Genomic DNA, 16,534 nt, shown 5'->3' with positions numbered 1-16,534 from the left:
GGTAGTATAACCCAAATACTACCTTGGAAAAGGAAAGAGGAACAGGAAAAATACACCAAAAATGACGTCTCTTCCAAGATTAGCATACAATTCTGAGACATAATATTTACTAGTTTTCTTAAAGTATTAAATATAAAACTACTGTTGTAAAACACTATTACTCTATATAGCGTAGGTATTCTTTATTCTTTTCTGTGTTCAGGCATTCTTACAAGCACACAAAGTGTCCTTGTGAAGTGTCTAGTTTACATACTGGATGTCACATACTTAATACAGCCATAACTCAATTCTCTCAAGAACAAACTTCTCTGTCTAACTGTAAATAGTACATAGTAGCCAATACAGTTGAAAACATACATTTAAGAATCACATCTAAGCAATACTATGCTTTTAAAATATGTATATTTTGTTCCACTGAGATATCTTTCCCTTTAAAACATCCTTCCTCTTTAAAAACAAACTCCTTTCCTGAATTGTTCAAATATTGCTCATCTATAGATTCTTGCAATTAAAACATTAAGAAATATACATTTTGCTTTATTACTATTTTTGAAAAATRGAATCCAACTATCACTTCAAAAATAAATTGCTAATACTACATCATCAGTAAAATTACATGGTGCTCATAATAACCAGTTATCTCAGGAAAAGAGAGTCATGTGATTTTGTTTTAACATTGTCTGATTAGCAACCAACTGAGTAACATTAAAGATAGCAAGAAATACTTTTCATACAAACTATGAAGTGAGACACTATGCTTTTCAATTTACCTAATAAATGGGGTCTACAGTCATCGCTAATACACTCGAAGTTTCCCAGGAAGCATTCCAGAGTAGTCCTTACTCTCCCGTAATAAATCCGAAAGCCTTATTTTTTTTAATCCAGAGACATTTGTCTAAATTTTGCTTGGGTTTTCAGACGAGGTATACATTACTCGAATTATCAGTCAACTGCAGTCCACCACAGAAATTTCATGGTTGTTACTGAAGCCAATAAACAACTTAAGATTTTTTCAAATCAGACCASAAATGATCAGAATTATGGATTTGTTACACAGTATGTATCAGAGTGCACAAATGGAATAGTATTCACATTATGAAAATAAATAAAATTGAAAGCAGCATATTATTTCATATAAAAAGCAAATATGACTAACAAGTCACAAAGCACAAGCATCCACACTTACATATCGTTTGCAAAAAACAATGGGGCTGGTCACATACCTACTACAGACCATAATATAACTTCTTCAATATACTGTTCTGTTTTGTGTATTTTTTTTGGTCTCTTAAAAAAACAGAACTTTAACACATGGCATTAAACCCTATTTGAAGGATTGGGCGGGGGGGGGGGRGGGGTAAAGAAGGTATGTAAAATATTTCCTCTCCGGAAGTGAGATGACCAAAGAGCGTAAAAGCCCAAAGAAAAGTGTAAGCTAAACACCAGAGAAGACAGGGAAGGAGCGCTTAACAGTGAGGCAGAGAGGGCATGCAGAGGTATATATAACAAAGAAGGAAGAAAGAAAACAAATACGAGCATTGTTCATTAGTCTTGGGAAGTCAGAATTGCTCATAAACTGCCTTTTGTTTGAAATCTCAAGTCATAGTCACAAAACAGGACTGGCAGCCATCTGTCTCTACAATACATCGTCATCACGTCTAAAAATCTCAATCCTCCCAACATATAAAATAAACAGGACATTATCACTGACAGAATAGTCAGAAAGTGACAGTCAGAGTATATTTATAACGAAAAATAACCTAAAAAAACTCCTTCTCTGTTAAACAGAGTACATGTCAAAGAAAGTAGACAAAGTAAAACCATCAGAGCTATGCCACACTGACACCTGAGCAGGAATTCTTCTGCCAGATGCAGAAGCTGCAGATACAGGACAGAACTCAAAGCAAAACAGCACCATCTAGTGTCTGGACAATGCATACACGCAATGCATCCTGGAAGAAAAAGCCTCTTACTGAAAGAATTATTCAACCAGAGGGTTTATTTTTAAAAAAATATACAAAYATATATATAAAAAAAGCTATATAATTACAATTATGAAATTAATTACTACGTGCTTGATTCAATACTAATATAGCTATAATTCAAGATACCTAACACAAAAAATTTTGAAAACAATTAGATTTTATTTTACCAACCCAGAAACTGGATTATAAGGTTTTTTTTTTTTTTTTTTTAGTAGTAGACTTGCAAACGGATGAGGAGTTGCATAAAAATGGCACCACCATGGTTAGACAAACATTTTTACCACAAATACCAGATTTAAAAACAATTCTGTATGTGAAAGTATCATATCACATATTTTGAAGCTATTAAAATCAGAATATGAAGCAATAGTGAAAGACTGGAAGATAAGTGTAATAAGAAAAAATTTAAGTAAATCTAGCATGTTTGAGAAAACCAAAACAGTAGTCACTGCAGCAAATAGTATTATTTTTTGGACAAAGACTTAAACAGTCACAGTCATCAGTTCTTAGAAAGACTGGTATTTTCTATATTGCTTCACTACATAGTGACTATCTGCCACAGTATTTGTGATTGTAAAACATGAAATTGCCAGTTGATACAGAAGTTGATTATAAAAATTGCCTCAGAGGCTTAGAAGGATCAAAGGTTATGACAAACCCGATTGTTATAAACTCATCAGAAAAGTACATTTCAATATAACGACAGAGAGGTTTGGCTAGATTAGTCCACTTAACTATGTCAGGGAAATGAAATCAAGAAGGATCCACTCCTTGAAGAAAATAAGATAGTCTTTAAAATGGTAAAAGCTGTAACAGAAATTCCTCCAGCACATTTAAAAGAAAACATTCGACTGTACATTAATGCCTTTCAACTGAATGCACAGATTCTCTTGGTTCACTCCAAAAAGGTAGTGAGAGTTTAGACTATTTTAACTAAACCACTTTGCACTTGCTGTTGACTAGATGCACACATAGCTATCACGTAAGACTTGAAGGGAAATGTTTCTTCATACAAACACTGCTATGATCTCTTATGATCATGTGAACATAACCTTATTTTCAAAATTACTGTAAAACTAAGAAAGCATTACAACTCAATCATATTTTCAACAAATATCCTGAAACAGCATACAATGTGTCAATTAGGACAATATACTCAGATAAAAGTAGTATTCTATGATAATTAAAAATATCTTTTAACAAATATGCTAGATTTTCTAAAGCCAATATGATTACACAAATCACAAACTCATTTGGAGAGCCTTTATCTGCTGAAAAGGCTTTACTGTATCTCTAGAACTAGTGAATGATTTCCTCAGACATAAAACTTACAGCATGACTGTTTCTGATCTACATTGGATACCTTCAGGAAAGCTAAATATTACATTTTCTTACCTTGGTTTATTGTGTGGTAGCGCCTTTGCATCAACAGGAAACATTTTGGAAACAAAGACAATAACTGGGGCTGTTCCTTCACTACTGCACTTCAAAAAAGCTGAACAAACACAAAAGAAAGTTACTTGTGCACCTTTCCCCSAAGAGTATGGATGAAATTATCACTTTCCATGAATTTTATAGGAATTACTGTTTCTTTCTGATCTCAATTAATAATATGCTAAAGACCAATCAACAGGAACAGAATAAAATAACCTAGTCTAATCATCTTACAGTTCTGCTTACATTTTTTGAATCTGTTTCGCAAAAAACATACAAAAAATGTGTAAAAATAGGAACAGTAACAAATGACAAATTACACATACTCCAATGAAAAGTACTGTTTTGATATTTAAACTTTTGTTTATAGTATGGTTTAAATGAGAATGAAAAACAAAGAACAGCTAAACATTAAGACTGAACTATTTATCTGGTACCTCACGTTCTCCCTCCTTTCAAATTAAAGACTAAAGTTTTGCAAATGCCCAAATACTGGTGTCCTCATGAAATCCAAACAACTTAATCTGCAAGACTATCTTCCTTGAAGAACAGAAGATCCACATAAACCTCATTCAATACTTAGGAAATTTTCACACATTGTTTTTTTCATCCAATAAGGAACATTAGACATGCACATTATCAAATGCCAAACAGACACAGTATCATTCAAAACTTATAATATCACAAATAAATCCTCTTCTCCTTTTTATCTGATGTATGAGAAGACTATATCATAAACTATTTAGGCAAACAAAGTGCAAATCTACTACTGAAAAGCAATATTACATGCACTAAACTGTTAAGTACACTATATTTTCATTATGAAGAATGGAAAAAWTCGAGTTTACAGAGGTCAGTGTCTTCTAGTTAACATATATTGATAGAGTATTCAGTGTTGTTTGCAGAATACAATGTTTGTTTTCTTTCAGTAAAGGATGAAAATATCAGTTTCCTTACTCCCAAAAATTCCTAGAGACTGTCAATCTGACAGTGATTAATTCTGTCCCTTTACATTTCTTAGAGCTCTCTTCAAAATCTTGTGCTATGGACAGCTCTCATTAGGCAGATAAATTTCAGAAGTACGTTTTTAACTGCTACTAGTTTTCAAGCACAGAATCATCTTGCTATACRAATTTCTATTGAACTACCTCTAGAAATATCATAAGACATTAGATACTTTCCAATAAAACAGCAGACAGGTTATAAAACAAGTTCAATTTGAAAGAAACTTCTCAGAAAATCAAAATCATATTTTTTCCCCATATATCTATTCGAAAAGATCTGAAGACATTCTTTTTAAGACTACCTGAACCTGGGAGCATTACGTCAACATCAGTTGCAGTTTTGACTCCCAATTCTACTAAATATTCAGCAGTTCTCAGTTTTCTTTCAGGAAAACAGGCTCACTGAAAGTTGACCTTTTCAAGTCATCATAATTTTTTCTGACACTACATACATGGGCAACACACAGACTTTACACTTATAAATAATTCAAAGCTAGAAAAAGGAATATGAGCATATGATGAGCACTCCTGCATCTAGCACAGTATGCTTAGCATCCTTTACTCAAAGGACAACAGCAATCAGCCAATTGGTTACCATTAAACATCTTCTTAAGATTGCTTCTTGCCCAGCTTAGTAATGGACACCGCATTTGTGACCTTCTACACTAATACAGAGGTGTTTTTACTTCTGAATTACATCCAGAGTTCAGCCCACTATGGACTCAAGATCAGGACAGGAAAAATGTTTCTCTCARTTATTCATTAAGTCTAAAGCAATGTGTAACTTACCAGATTTTCTATTACTGCCTATACTAAATTTTAAATCACGGAATACAGRTCTTCCCAGACCCTATTACAGTTTTGTAGCACAGAACTTAGCAATTATCGAACCTTCTATATTTTGTATATAGAGATCCTAATTTTCAATACAATAACATCTCAATATACTAGTAAGTCCTTCTGGAGAAGCCATTAGTTAAAGTTGGAAACTCTGCCAGAACTGGGCATAAAATCCTGATCTCAATTAAAGTCAAAGGCAAAACTTCAAATGACCTCAAAATACTAAGATTTCACACCTTCCTTTAATGCTCTGGGGAATTAAATGTATTTGTTACTTTAGAAATCCTTTGGATCTTGCTATTGTTTGGTAATCTTTCATCATTCTGGAATGCTGTGAAATATCTAAGTCATCTAATTATTTCTTCAGATACGTAAATCTAAGCTAATGTGTTCCAACAGCACCTCTTCAAAAAACAAAACAAATTACTTAGCAATAAATTCTACAGAAATTTTTTTTAATTTTAAGTTACCAAAAGCTGCACCTAGTTATTCAGTATACTTGTAAATATCAAAACTAAGTTTGAACCCCCTATTCGCTAAAAACTGACATCTTGTACATATAAGTTGGTAAAACATTAAATTCTTCTTCGATTATATGATAAATTCTGCTATTTAGAACTAAGTACAAATATTAGTCTCACATCCCCAAGTCTCGGGGGTCTTGGATTTTAAATAACCTCTGCAGCTTGAGTTGCCTAAAAACCATATAGGGTTGAAGAAAAATATAAGATCATAAAAACAAGACATATAATACTATGGCATGTCATCAACAAAGMTAAACTAAACTAATGATAAATCTAAGTAGAGGTTACAGTGCGTCTTACAATCCAAAGACAAAAGGCAAGACAGAAACAACCTTACGATTGTCATGTTAATTGGAGAATATCTACTCACCATTTTTCAGTTCTTGAGTTTCTGGTGGTAAAGAATCAAATGTTCTAGCTCCAACACACATCAGCTTTTCCACCCTCTCAGCAGTGATGTCAAGAGGACTGGGAAGTTTATTACAYACCATGGCTAAAACACATTGCTAAGGATACAGAGGACTTCATTTGTATTTCCTTACTGATAAAAAGGAGACAAAAGTTTTAAATGTCTGTCTTTTTAAACCAGCAGTGTTATGCACTAACTACCAGCAACAACAGGTTAACTAAAACCCAGCTCTGTCTTGTAGGGTGCAAAGAGCTTCCTCTAAAGCTCCCTTCCTGGCATTTGTCCAAAGGCAGAACAGACATTTAAGAAGGGGTGGCCCACCCTAYGTGCTTCTAGGAAACTAAGAACAGCACAACTGGAGCAATTTATAGAATTAATTAGTAATCATACATCAATAATGTATCTTTCAATTACCTCTGGCTTCATTATTTCGCTAATGAAATGGATGCAGAACATGAAGCTGGTAAAAACATAAGACTAACTGTAGATACGTAAATATGTAGATATACAGGCATTACAACAGAGAAAATAGGTTCAACTAGTATAGGCATGAAAAAGAAAAATTATACCAAAATCACATACTGAGATACGTAAGYAAGCTCTGAAATCTAAAAACTGCTAATAGAATAAAAAGTAGCATCTTCCTTAAGGATACAGAGGACTGCCTCAGATATTGGTAACCACTGGCTACAAATGGCATTAAGATGAACTTTAGGGTCTGCATGCCGTGACTCTCGTTCACCRATTTTCAGTCCCAAAGAGGTGACTATCTTTTCAATTTTTTCTTTGTCTCTATAGGAGGGGAAAAACAAAATAAAAAACATCCAGCAGCAATACGCAACTCAGCTACATTTTGTGTTTTGAAGTGATCAGAATATTTCAAAAATCATTATAGCAAACAGTAAAGGATTCCATGAAAACATCACAGTTCTCACCTTTTCATAACAGACTCATACAAACTCCATATGTTGTCCAGGACCAACTGCACAAACAAAGGTTTCTTTCCTTTTGACTGGTAAAATATAAAACAAACATTATACAGCTAATTACCAGCAACTCCTCAGTTTTACTTAGGTCTACAGTTTAAASTAATCATTTTTATGAGGAATTTGTAAAATCTTTATTCAAAAGCAAGCCAGTTAGTTATCTTTTTCTACATACAATCTTTAATTCGGTCATAGTCTAATAAGAAAGCTGTAAGACAAAACAACCATGAAATTTACCTGCAGAGTGAAAAGCACTGGTTTCAATTTCAGAAGAAGATCTACTTGGTCAATACCTACATACATACCYACCCTGAGCCTAGTTATCACCCGTTTTATAACTATTAATCTTAATAAACTCTGAAAATATAAGGAAGTAAAACTATCATTAMATCATACAGGAAAAATCCTTCTTATCTCTGACTTTTCATGGTAGAAATGTGTTTTCATGTAAGAAATGTGTGCTTTTCCAGCCAAGGTCYCCATGCAGAATTTAGGCTCTCCTCATGGCAATGATGTTCCAAATCCTAAATGATCAGCTAAACCTACAACTAAACTCTAAATCCGTCGATGTTGAAAGACTCCTCAAATAAAGGAMTGGAGACCCACTTGCTACTGTGGTTCCTACATTGCTAGTTTTCCATTTGTGTTGCATGTTTCACTGTATTCTTAACCCTGAAAGCTGGAATGTCCCTGATTTTGTGCAAAGAGACAGGATGCTTAACATCAACTGATAGAATCGTAAGTTAGAGGAGGCTTTTTCCATGTGGCTTCAAGAATTTTTGAACGGTCTCGTCTCTAAGGGCTGATGCAAGGCTATCCTAGTGGCTTAATAACTCTACTAACATTAACTGAAAAAGGTAATGAGTCCAATTTTCAAACTACATTATGAGGAAAAGAATTAAAAAGTAGTATTTTGACATTACAGAAAACCTTTAACATCCATTTTACAAAATTACCTGATCACCTTTCATTATCTTCTTTGCTTTTGTATTTAGATAATAATCTCCCCATAAAGTCTTCTGAAGTACTGCAGGCTTGATTCCAATCTTCTGGCTATACAGTTTGGCAAAATGCTCAATCCTGGAAGAAAACAAAATGCCTCTTGATAAAAGTGTTAAGCTATTTAGGTATGTTTATCAGACTAAACAAGTGACACCTTATACAGTGATCAAACACAAACCTCAAATCCTTATTTTAATCCTATTTTTCCCAACCGCCATCACTTGAGCTCAGACTATTTTACACCTGCAAAAATATTCAGTAGTAACAGTTCTATAATGTCAGCAGTATTTGTTTTTTGTTTCAAGACAGCTTGAAGCTGAACCTGTTTATCTGAAACACTTTTATACTACCCCCACAGTAAAGAACCCCCCAAAAAATCATAAAACAAACCTTCCAAATATTAAGCCATGACTCTCAAGTTTATTTTACAAAAGCAGTGACATGAGCTTTTACCATTCTAGTCACAGACCACAGTTAAATGTGTAATATCACATACTCTTTTGAACCACGCTTGAGCTCAACCGCTCAGATGACAGTAACTATTTTTTAAATTAACTACTTAGGCCAATTCTTATTTGAAGCATTGCTACAATGAGTCAAAGCCAGAAAATAATATAAAAATGTAATGCCGAATTGAAAAACCAATTGTGTTGGCTAAGAGTTAAAAAAGTAGGATCCTCACAACCTAAAAAGGGAATTCTAAAGCTTCTATTGTTTCCTTGCTGAAAGTGTTCGGTGAGTAGTTGTGAAAGATTTTATTTCCTGGTGTCTTCTCCTCATACACATAGAAACAAAAGTATACATGTTCACAATCAGAACAATACTATTTACAGAAGAGTATGAGATAATCTGTCCTTCCAAACCTAGAATTCTAAAGTTTCTGCATACCTAAAACACACGTCCAGGTCAGCAAGACAGAAGATGTTCTTAACTGAGTCCAGAAAGAATTTTTTTTCCAGAAGTTACCCAAAATTTCAAAGAGGAGAGAACCTCCATGATTCCTGTGTCAGCAGCTGCTTCATATGGATTTATGACATTCTTTCAACACTTGACGATTTTGAGAAAAGCATGTGTAGTCATCTCAGCACTGGATCAGGCCAGCACTGCCTAATGGCGTAATTTACTCTGCCATATTAAGTCGTAATATTCTTAAGAAAACAAAAGCCATCCAACAGTCAAGGCCTGCCCTAATTAAGCAAATGCTCCACTGATCCCTATTCCACCAGACAGTATTGCTTGCAGTCCAGACATATCTCCTGAAACCAACTAAAAAGATAGTTCCCTTTTCCCACCACATGATTTATCTGAACCAGGGCCCACCAGCTCACCAGAAACAAACTGGTATCTGAAACCAAACAATCTTTCACTAAGTTCCAAGAAATACATTAATGCATTCTGATGATGTTAGAGGGGAAAAAAATTGGAGAGTAAGAACAGGTACAGGTCAGAAAACGAGCAAATAGGAGTCATGTCATCCTGCCTAAGCTGCAGGAATATTTTGTGGGACAGGAGGACAGTTTAACATAAATTAGACTACAATGTACTGTGTGACAATCTGATTTACACTGAACAAGAGAATAATAACATATCATGTCGAAGTTAGAAGCATGAATGTCTCTAGCTGTGACGCAGTCTTGCACAGAGATAATTCAATTAAGACAAATAAGAAAAGTTTCAATATATACAACAGAAGGGAAATAACACTTGAAAAAAATCTTAACAAATGTGTTTTAATTTCATATTCAAACAAAATATTGCAGCACTTTTCAAAGTTCATCTCACATCAACAGTTTGACAAAGAATAAACAGAAAGCCTACAAATCCTCCCCAGTATACCAACACACCAATCATAAAAATAAGAATGGGTCATATCCTGGCCTTTTTCTTCTCATTTGAAACTACATGATAATTAATACTTGGATTTCAGCCTCATACAAATCCTAAATGCAAAGTTCAGATCACCTAACAAATATTTCAGGTGGCAGGTACATAGCAGATACAAATAAATAAATAAAGCTGCATCATTCCAACCTTTATCATTCCAGTTCTGCTTACCCTGCACACACATTATTAATCATTTACCATATATTCCACTGTGCAGAAATGTCACTTAGTTATCAAATGCTTTGGAAAAAATAAAAATAAAAATGAACACATGGCATTATCTAGGAGAGAAAAGAAAAAAAGTCCTAAGCATCGTTTCAGCCAAATTCTGTTCTTCAGCTTTCTGTATTTAAATTAATTGTCAAACAGTCTAAATTGAGGTCTTTTCTGCTAAATTTTTGAGCTGGAGAAATAAACAATTTTCTGGCATATTTGCACCTGCAGACAAATTATCAGAGGGAAAAAATCATGAAAAAAAGTAACTATCTGAAGTCTTACTTTTATCAAAAAGCACTATATTCACCTAACATTTAAAAAAAGACATGCTTGTTTTCTCTATTTACTGAGGTGACCACAGGGTGTTTATGACCACAGTTATCTCAGAACTTAGCTCTGCAACTTGTAAGATCTTAACAAGCAATCATTTACTCACAACGACCACGTAGCTTGAGCTAAAGAAAAAACTCCTAATTTCAAACTTACAATTTTACATATTGTAACAAAGAACTCCACTGTATCATTTTCTTTTTAAAAAAGAAAAAGTACTTAAAGCTCAGTATTCCCTGATACAGTTAGGCCACCTGTGAACTTCTCAGAACCAAAACGCGTTTTTGTTAATGTTGTTTTTAATTTGGTTATTCCCTCCACAGGCCTCATAGTATTCAAAAGTAAAGCAAGGCGCAAATTGTCTAATTGTTTTCATACAGGACAAAAATAGCAGTTAGCCCCAATCCACTGACATTAGCTAAAAAATACATATATATTCGTATCCTCTAGAGCTGAAGAAAGTTTCAAACAGTTGCATCCCAAATACTCTGTATAATAACAGTGTATTCCCACTTATTTTTTCCCATAGAATTTCAATTAAAAGTTGAAGCCAGAAAAGGTAAAGACTGCAGATAACAAAATATTGTTTAAGGTGATGGAAATCAGGAGACTGAATGTTCTGCAGACTGCCTCAACATGTTTTGTTGAGTACAAACAGTACAAAAATCACAATTTTTCTGATGTTTGTCTCCAGCAATACTAATATACACTGCCCACAATAAAAAAAGTTATTTTGAATATTAACTGGCAGAGGTAATAACATTCCCTCCTCAAAAATATCCACTAAATTCCCCTTAAAACGATTTGGAGTATTGGTATCGCCTCAGAAAAAACAGATCTTGAAGAACAAGATGACAGTCAGAAGAATAAAGTTAGAAGACCCAGCAGCATATATTCAGCCAAAAAAAAAATAAATAGGAATGCTTCACTTTTTGTATCTTAACATTTGGATAAATTTTTCTTAAAATTACTACATCTGACTGCAGCTATCACTCAGTCACTGCAAGGACTGTATCACTTCTGCAGTCATTTAGTCTCAAAACTATTTTCCCTGCACACAGTTAAGACAGAAAACAGGAAAGATAGACAGAAACACTGCCAGTAATGCTGGCTTATTCTGCCCTTTGTTTGGTGATTTTTTTTTTTTTGAATTGCTCAAAGTGGGAATCCAGTTCTCTCTCCTATACAGGATTTTTTTCACCTCATATCCAAAGTTCTGATGCAGATACCTAGACTCAATCTCTTTAGATCATATGACAGTAAATTGAAAGAGGGAAGCTAGGCAGAAGCACAAGCTAGATATCAGCAGTATGCACAAAGATCAAAGTACTACAGTATTAACATAACTACTTTTGCTTTACATTAAAAAATTAAAGTATAGATAGGATAGATCTATCTGTGGAGCAGAACCAGCCAGAACTTAAATGTGCTCAGCTCACAGCCACGATATCCTCTCCCACTCCCTCTCTAGCTCAGGACTTCCATTGCATCTCGATTTGACAGAGCTGGTTCCCAACCCTGCCAGGTGTAATTCATCAACAAGTTCCAATTCCTCAGGTACTCTTTTCTTAAAGTTGCACACATTCCTACACCTTCCAAATGCACAAGCAATCACACTGCTCCCTGCCATATGCTGTCTGTTTGCTCTCCAACGAAAGACACCAGAAGGTGAGACAGTTCTTAAACTGAAGAAGGAAAAACGTTAGTAAGAGTACTGGGTAAGAGGAAAGGGCTATATTGCACAGGTGATGTGCATATGTGGGAAATCAGGGAGACATTGTAAGGCATGGAGACCTCAGGCAGAGGCAAGTGGGTGCAGCTAAGAGAAGAGATTTTCAGCATTAGAGCCGTACTACACAACAATTTAGAACATACAGCGCTGCCAAGGAGCATGGGAAGCTGGAGGAGCCCCAGCCAGCAAAAGTGATGGATTTCTGTGCAGTGGTGTGACAAAGATACCAAACAGTGTGTACTACTGCAGAACTGCAATTGTGGGTACAACTGGGAAATGGAGGAGTTCAGGCAACGTACGTGTAAATGTGTTGACCACCAAAGGTACAAAGGCCAGGTGAGGTTTTCACAGAAAAGGTCCTCCCTCACATCCTGTATGAAAAGGATCTCTTTCAGACTAAAACATACTCCTACATGTCAGGATCTGAAGATTTGGCTTGCAGCTTCCTTTGCACCWTTTCATACACTATTTATGGCAAATAATTAAAACAGAACAGTCCATTTTACTTACTCCTTTCCTCTGCTGCATTAAAAGAGGTTTGTGTTAGACTACAAACTCCCCAAAGAACTTTAAATCCAAATAAAAGCTTGACCTTGACTTAAAAATGCTACAGTTTAATATTGCAAAACCATTTAAAATTAAAGATGTGTACTAAATTATAGAGTGCGTTTTTTTAATTGCATACTCACGATAAAGACAAGGACTCCACCTTGCGGCACACAATCAGAATGCGCAATTTTTACAATAGGCAGCAGCCCTCTGAAACTAATTACTAAGAACAGGACTGAAAAAAAGAACTGACAGGAAACTCAAATATAGTAATCCAGAAAGTTTTCTGAAATTGTTCTACCCTCAAATTCTTACTTAAGTATCTCTACAATGGTTTCTAGCAACTGCTGAAACAGAAATACAAACRTTACGTAACAAGAGGTAAGAAACGCCCCTGAAAGAAGGAAAATAACAGAAAAAAAACTAATTTTCACAGATAAGTATAAACATCTGAGAACAAAGGCGTAATTTCAAGGACGATCCAAAATCTATTACAGAAAAAGCAGATCACACTACTTTCGTAACCCAGAATTGTACTGGGCAGACCTGGACAGCTTCAACTGCTGCTCTCTTGCCAGCTGTTTGTCTTACGCTTGTTATGAATGTCACTGTCCCTGGAGCTGAAAGGTCCAATCTACTCATGAAACAGCTCTTATATAGCTGCAGTTTTTAGCCTACTCTATTAAGGCCTATTTAATTTCACTAATTAACAAAACACTAAATTCACCTTAATAGGCTAGGTTGGAAGCCACAGTCAGCTTAGCAGTTGCTGTATAAATTAGAGGTCCCTGCCTCAGAAGCAGCCAGTTGCCAAAGCCAGCAGTATTTTCAGTTGTCCAGTGTTAACACACAGTAGAACTGACAGATATACAGTTGCCCGACACACAAAAAAATTTAAAAGTACTACAAATATGGTGCAAGTAAAGTGTTACAATATAATAGAAAAACAGTAACTAACTCCCAGACTTACCCAAAACCCCAGCCATCAATTGCACTGGCAAACACCACATTTCCATAGTCCGGTGAGAAATAAAGATGGGAATCATCAGTATCTTCTAAGCCAGCACTCCAGTCATAAATTTGATCTCCTGGTGCAGAATCCAAAATACTTTCATTTCCTTTCTCAGCTCTTTCTTCTAGGACTTTAGAGGTAAAAAGTGTTCCAGTGACTGCATTAACCTATGGGACACCAAGATTGACTCATTCCTTTACAACTCTTGCAACTAAAATGTTAGAACACATGACCTTGGCATTATTAGCAGCACACTAACCAATTGAACTAATCCTAACCCCCAAAATAATTCAACCCACCCCCAAAGTAAGGAGACTTTTTTTGTTCAACAGGTTAAGTAACCATGCTTAGGATTCATTATGCAATTTAAAAACACAAGCCCTTCTGTATCTAATCCTGCTCATTTGAAAATAGGAGTTTGATGATATTAACTTTTTCAGCTCAGATGCAGCATACTTTCAGATCAAAACCAGCCATATTGGGATTCACTCAGATACAGGTTATTATGTGTAATATATTTTGTTTCTCCAAATAAGGACTAGTGACATAAAAACTCCAACAAACAACAAAAGAGAGTAAAAGGAAAAACATATAGATAAGTGTTTACAGTAAGCTCTGAAAACAAAGTTTAAAGGCAACTTAATTTACAAATTTAAAGATGAATTTATTTTATCCCTGCATAAACCCACCAATATGTTCCTGATAGCCTGTCAAGCTGCATTCGATACTCTTCGCTATCACACGCATTGTGTATAAACCTCAGATACTACAGTGCTTTGAACCAAAAGGCAAGGAAAACACTAAATTTATTCAAGGTATAAGCCACTGAAAATTGCAGTATCTCTCAACTGAGAGGAAAAGGGGAAGAAACAAAACAAAACCTGCTGTATGAACATCATAGTATAGCATGAATACCTGTTCTAAAATATTCTTAAGATGCAAGTAGGCTTCCTGAGGGGTAAACTTCAGTTCCACTATCAAACGATCAATCTTATTGATCACCAATACTGGACGGATGTTTTCTAGCCATGCTTGTCGTAGAACCGCTTGAGTCTATTGAGAAGAAATAGTTTTTAAAAGATGCATTATAGAAAGCTTGATATCATGAAAGGGGTGCAGTGTTAAAGTGAACGGCAATATARTTCTAGAATATATATAAATGTACAGGAAGGCTCTGGTTTGAAATGTCAATTAGTGATTTGACTCCCATAGTATGTAATGTTAGCTATTACAGAATTCTGCAGGAAGTACTTTATGACCAAAAATAGCTCCTCCTGCCCCCTAAAACATAGTTTCTAAAACCAAACTACAAAAAAATAAACACAGCAATCACAATGCTTTTTTGCACAATTTTTCATTTTCAATTCCTTAAAAGTACATAAAGATAGTATTTAATTCTTTTTCCCTTTGGACATTTATTTCTCCTCTGTACAAATATTCCACTATCAGGAAAAAAAAAAGATATACTCAATGCTTCAACACCACACCCACGCACCAACAAACATTATTCAGTTCTTCAGTACAACAGAAAAACTAACAACCCTCTTTAATACTGATGTTATTTATGGAAAGTTTCACAAAACTTCTTAAATCAGCTTATCTTTTATTTCTAACAATATACTTAAGACACATAAGCAAATCTATTCTACTTATTCTCTCTATCCTCTTCATATATTTAATATACTTTATTTCACCTGTGGACAGACTCCCTCAACAGCATCCACCACTATGATGCAACCGTCACAGAGTCGGACGGCAGTAGATACTTCTGAAGAAAAATCCACATGCCCTGGGGAGTCTATTAAATTAATCAGATACTCCTCATCACCTAGGATCAAACAATAAAGTACCATTACAAAAGAGTTTTCAAAAGTATTTATTTCAGTCACTTAGTTACATTGTTTAAAGTAGTATTAATTTCTAAGGACTAAATCTGCAGTAGCAGTTATGCTTTAGAAAAATTCCACTAGGCCACAAATAATGTAGGTGCATAACATCTACTGACTTGTACAGTATTTGGTTCACCCTTAATGCCAATCTGTATCTTCCAATGCCCAACAACCTTTGGAAAAAATAACAATAAAAAAAACAAACCCTGAACAAGCAAGTAGTAACATACTAAATAGATCATCAATACATAAAACGCTAATCAACTGCATTATAGCCTACATTTTAAAGATAACCCAGAACAGATCATCATGAAAATAAACCCTATACTCCAGACAAAATACTGAATCTCCATTTCCACCAAAAATCGTTGGGGGGGGGGGTTAAGTGCTTCCGACTCCACCRTACCAAATTACCTTCGAGTTATCAAAAATGGAGAACTTCTTAACATTTTCTGCATCACTCCCCCACTCCCGCCAAAATTTTGCTTTTCAGAGACTCCAGGAAACTATTAATGAATTCATTACATTTATCATCAGCCATAATCTAAATAAAATCAAATGACTTGCCTGTTCAAGAGGTTATACTAGCATCTAATTCACAAGATAACAGAAAAACAACAGATAAAGGTTCTAACAGCTAAAAGCAAGGCCATTTCAGAGGCAACAATAAAAACAGCCACTGTTCACAATGCTTACCTGGAACATCACCAATTTCAACTTTTTTTTTTTTTTTTTTTT

At 34.8% G+C, this 16,534-nt stretch overlaps 1 protein-coding gene across 1 annotated transcript in view; it reads right to left on the bottom strand.

Annotated features, from left to right (window-relative positions):
* EFL1 (elongation factor like GTPase 1) overlaps positions 1–16,534 on the bottom strand; it is a 90,261-nt gene that overhangs the window by 71,021 nt on the left and 2,706 nt on the right. The window contains exons 5-12 of the mRNA XM_085303478.1: positions 15,602–15,735; positions 14,823–14,960; positions 13,866–14,074; positions 8,139–8,262; positions 7,132–7,208; positions 6,852–6,988; positions 6,158–6,280; positions 3,381–3,480 (exon numbers count right to left, since the gene is read on the bottom strand). Of these exons, the coding sequence (XP_085159604.1) occupies positions 3,381–3,480; positions 6,158–6,280; positions 6,852–6,988; positions 7,132–7,208; positions 8,139–8,262; positions 13,866–14,074; positions 14,823–14,960; positions 15,602–15,735 (1,042 nt within the window). The remainder of the gene's footprint in view (positions 1–3,380; positions 3,481–6,157; positions 6,281–6,851; positions 6,989–7,131; positions 7,209–8,138; positions 8,263–13,865; positions 14,075–14,822; positions 14,961–15,601; positions 15,736–16,534) is intronic.

Source organism: Rhea americana, unplaced genomic scaffold (assembly GCF_003343005.1).
Source record: "Rhea americana isolate MKP2758 unplaced genomic scaffold, rheAme1 scaffold_2, whole genome shotgun sequence".
In the NCBI taxonomy this organism is placed as follows: Eukaryota; Metazoa; Chordata; class Aves; order Rheiformes; family Rheidae; genus Rhea; species Rhea americana.
Note: the sequence above shows the minus strand (reverse complement) of the source record. Positions and strands in the feature narration are given on the sequence as shown.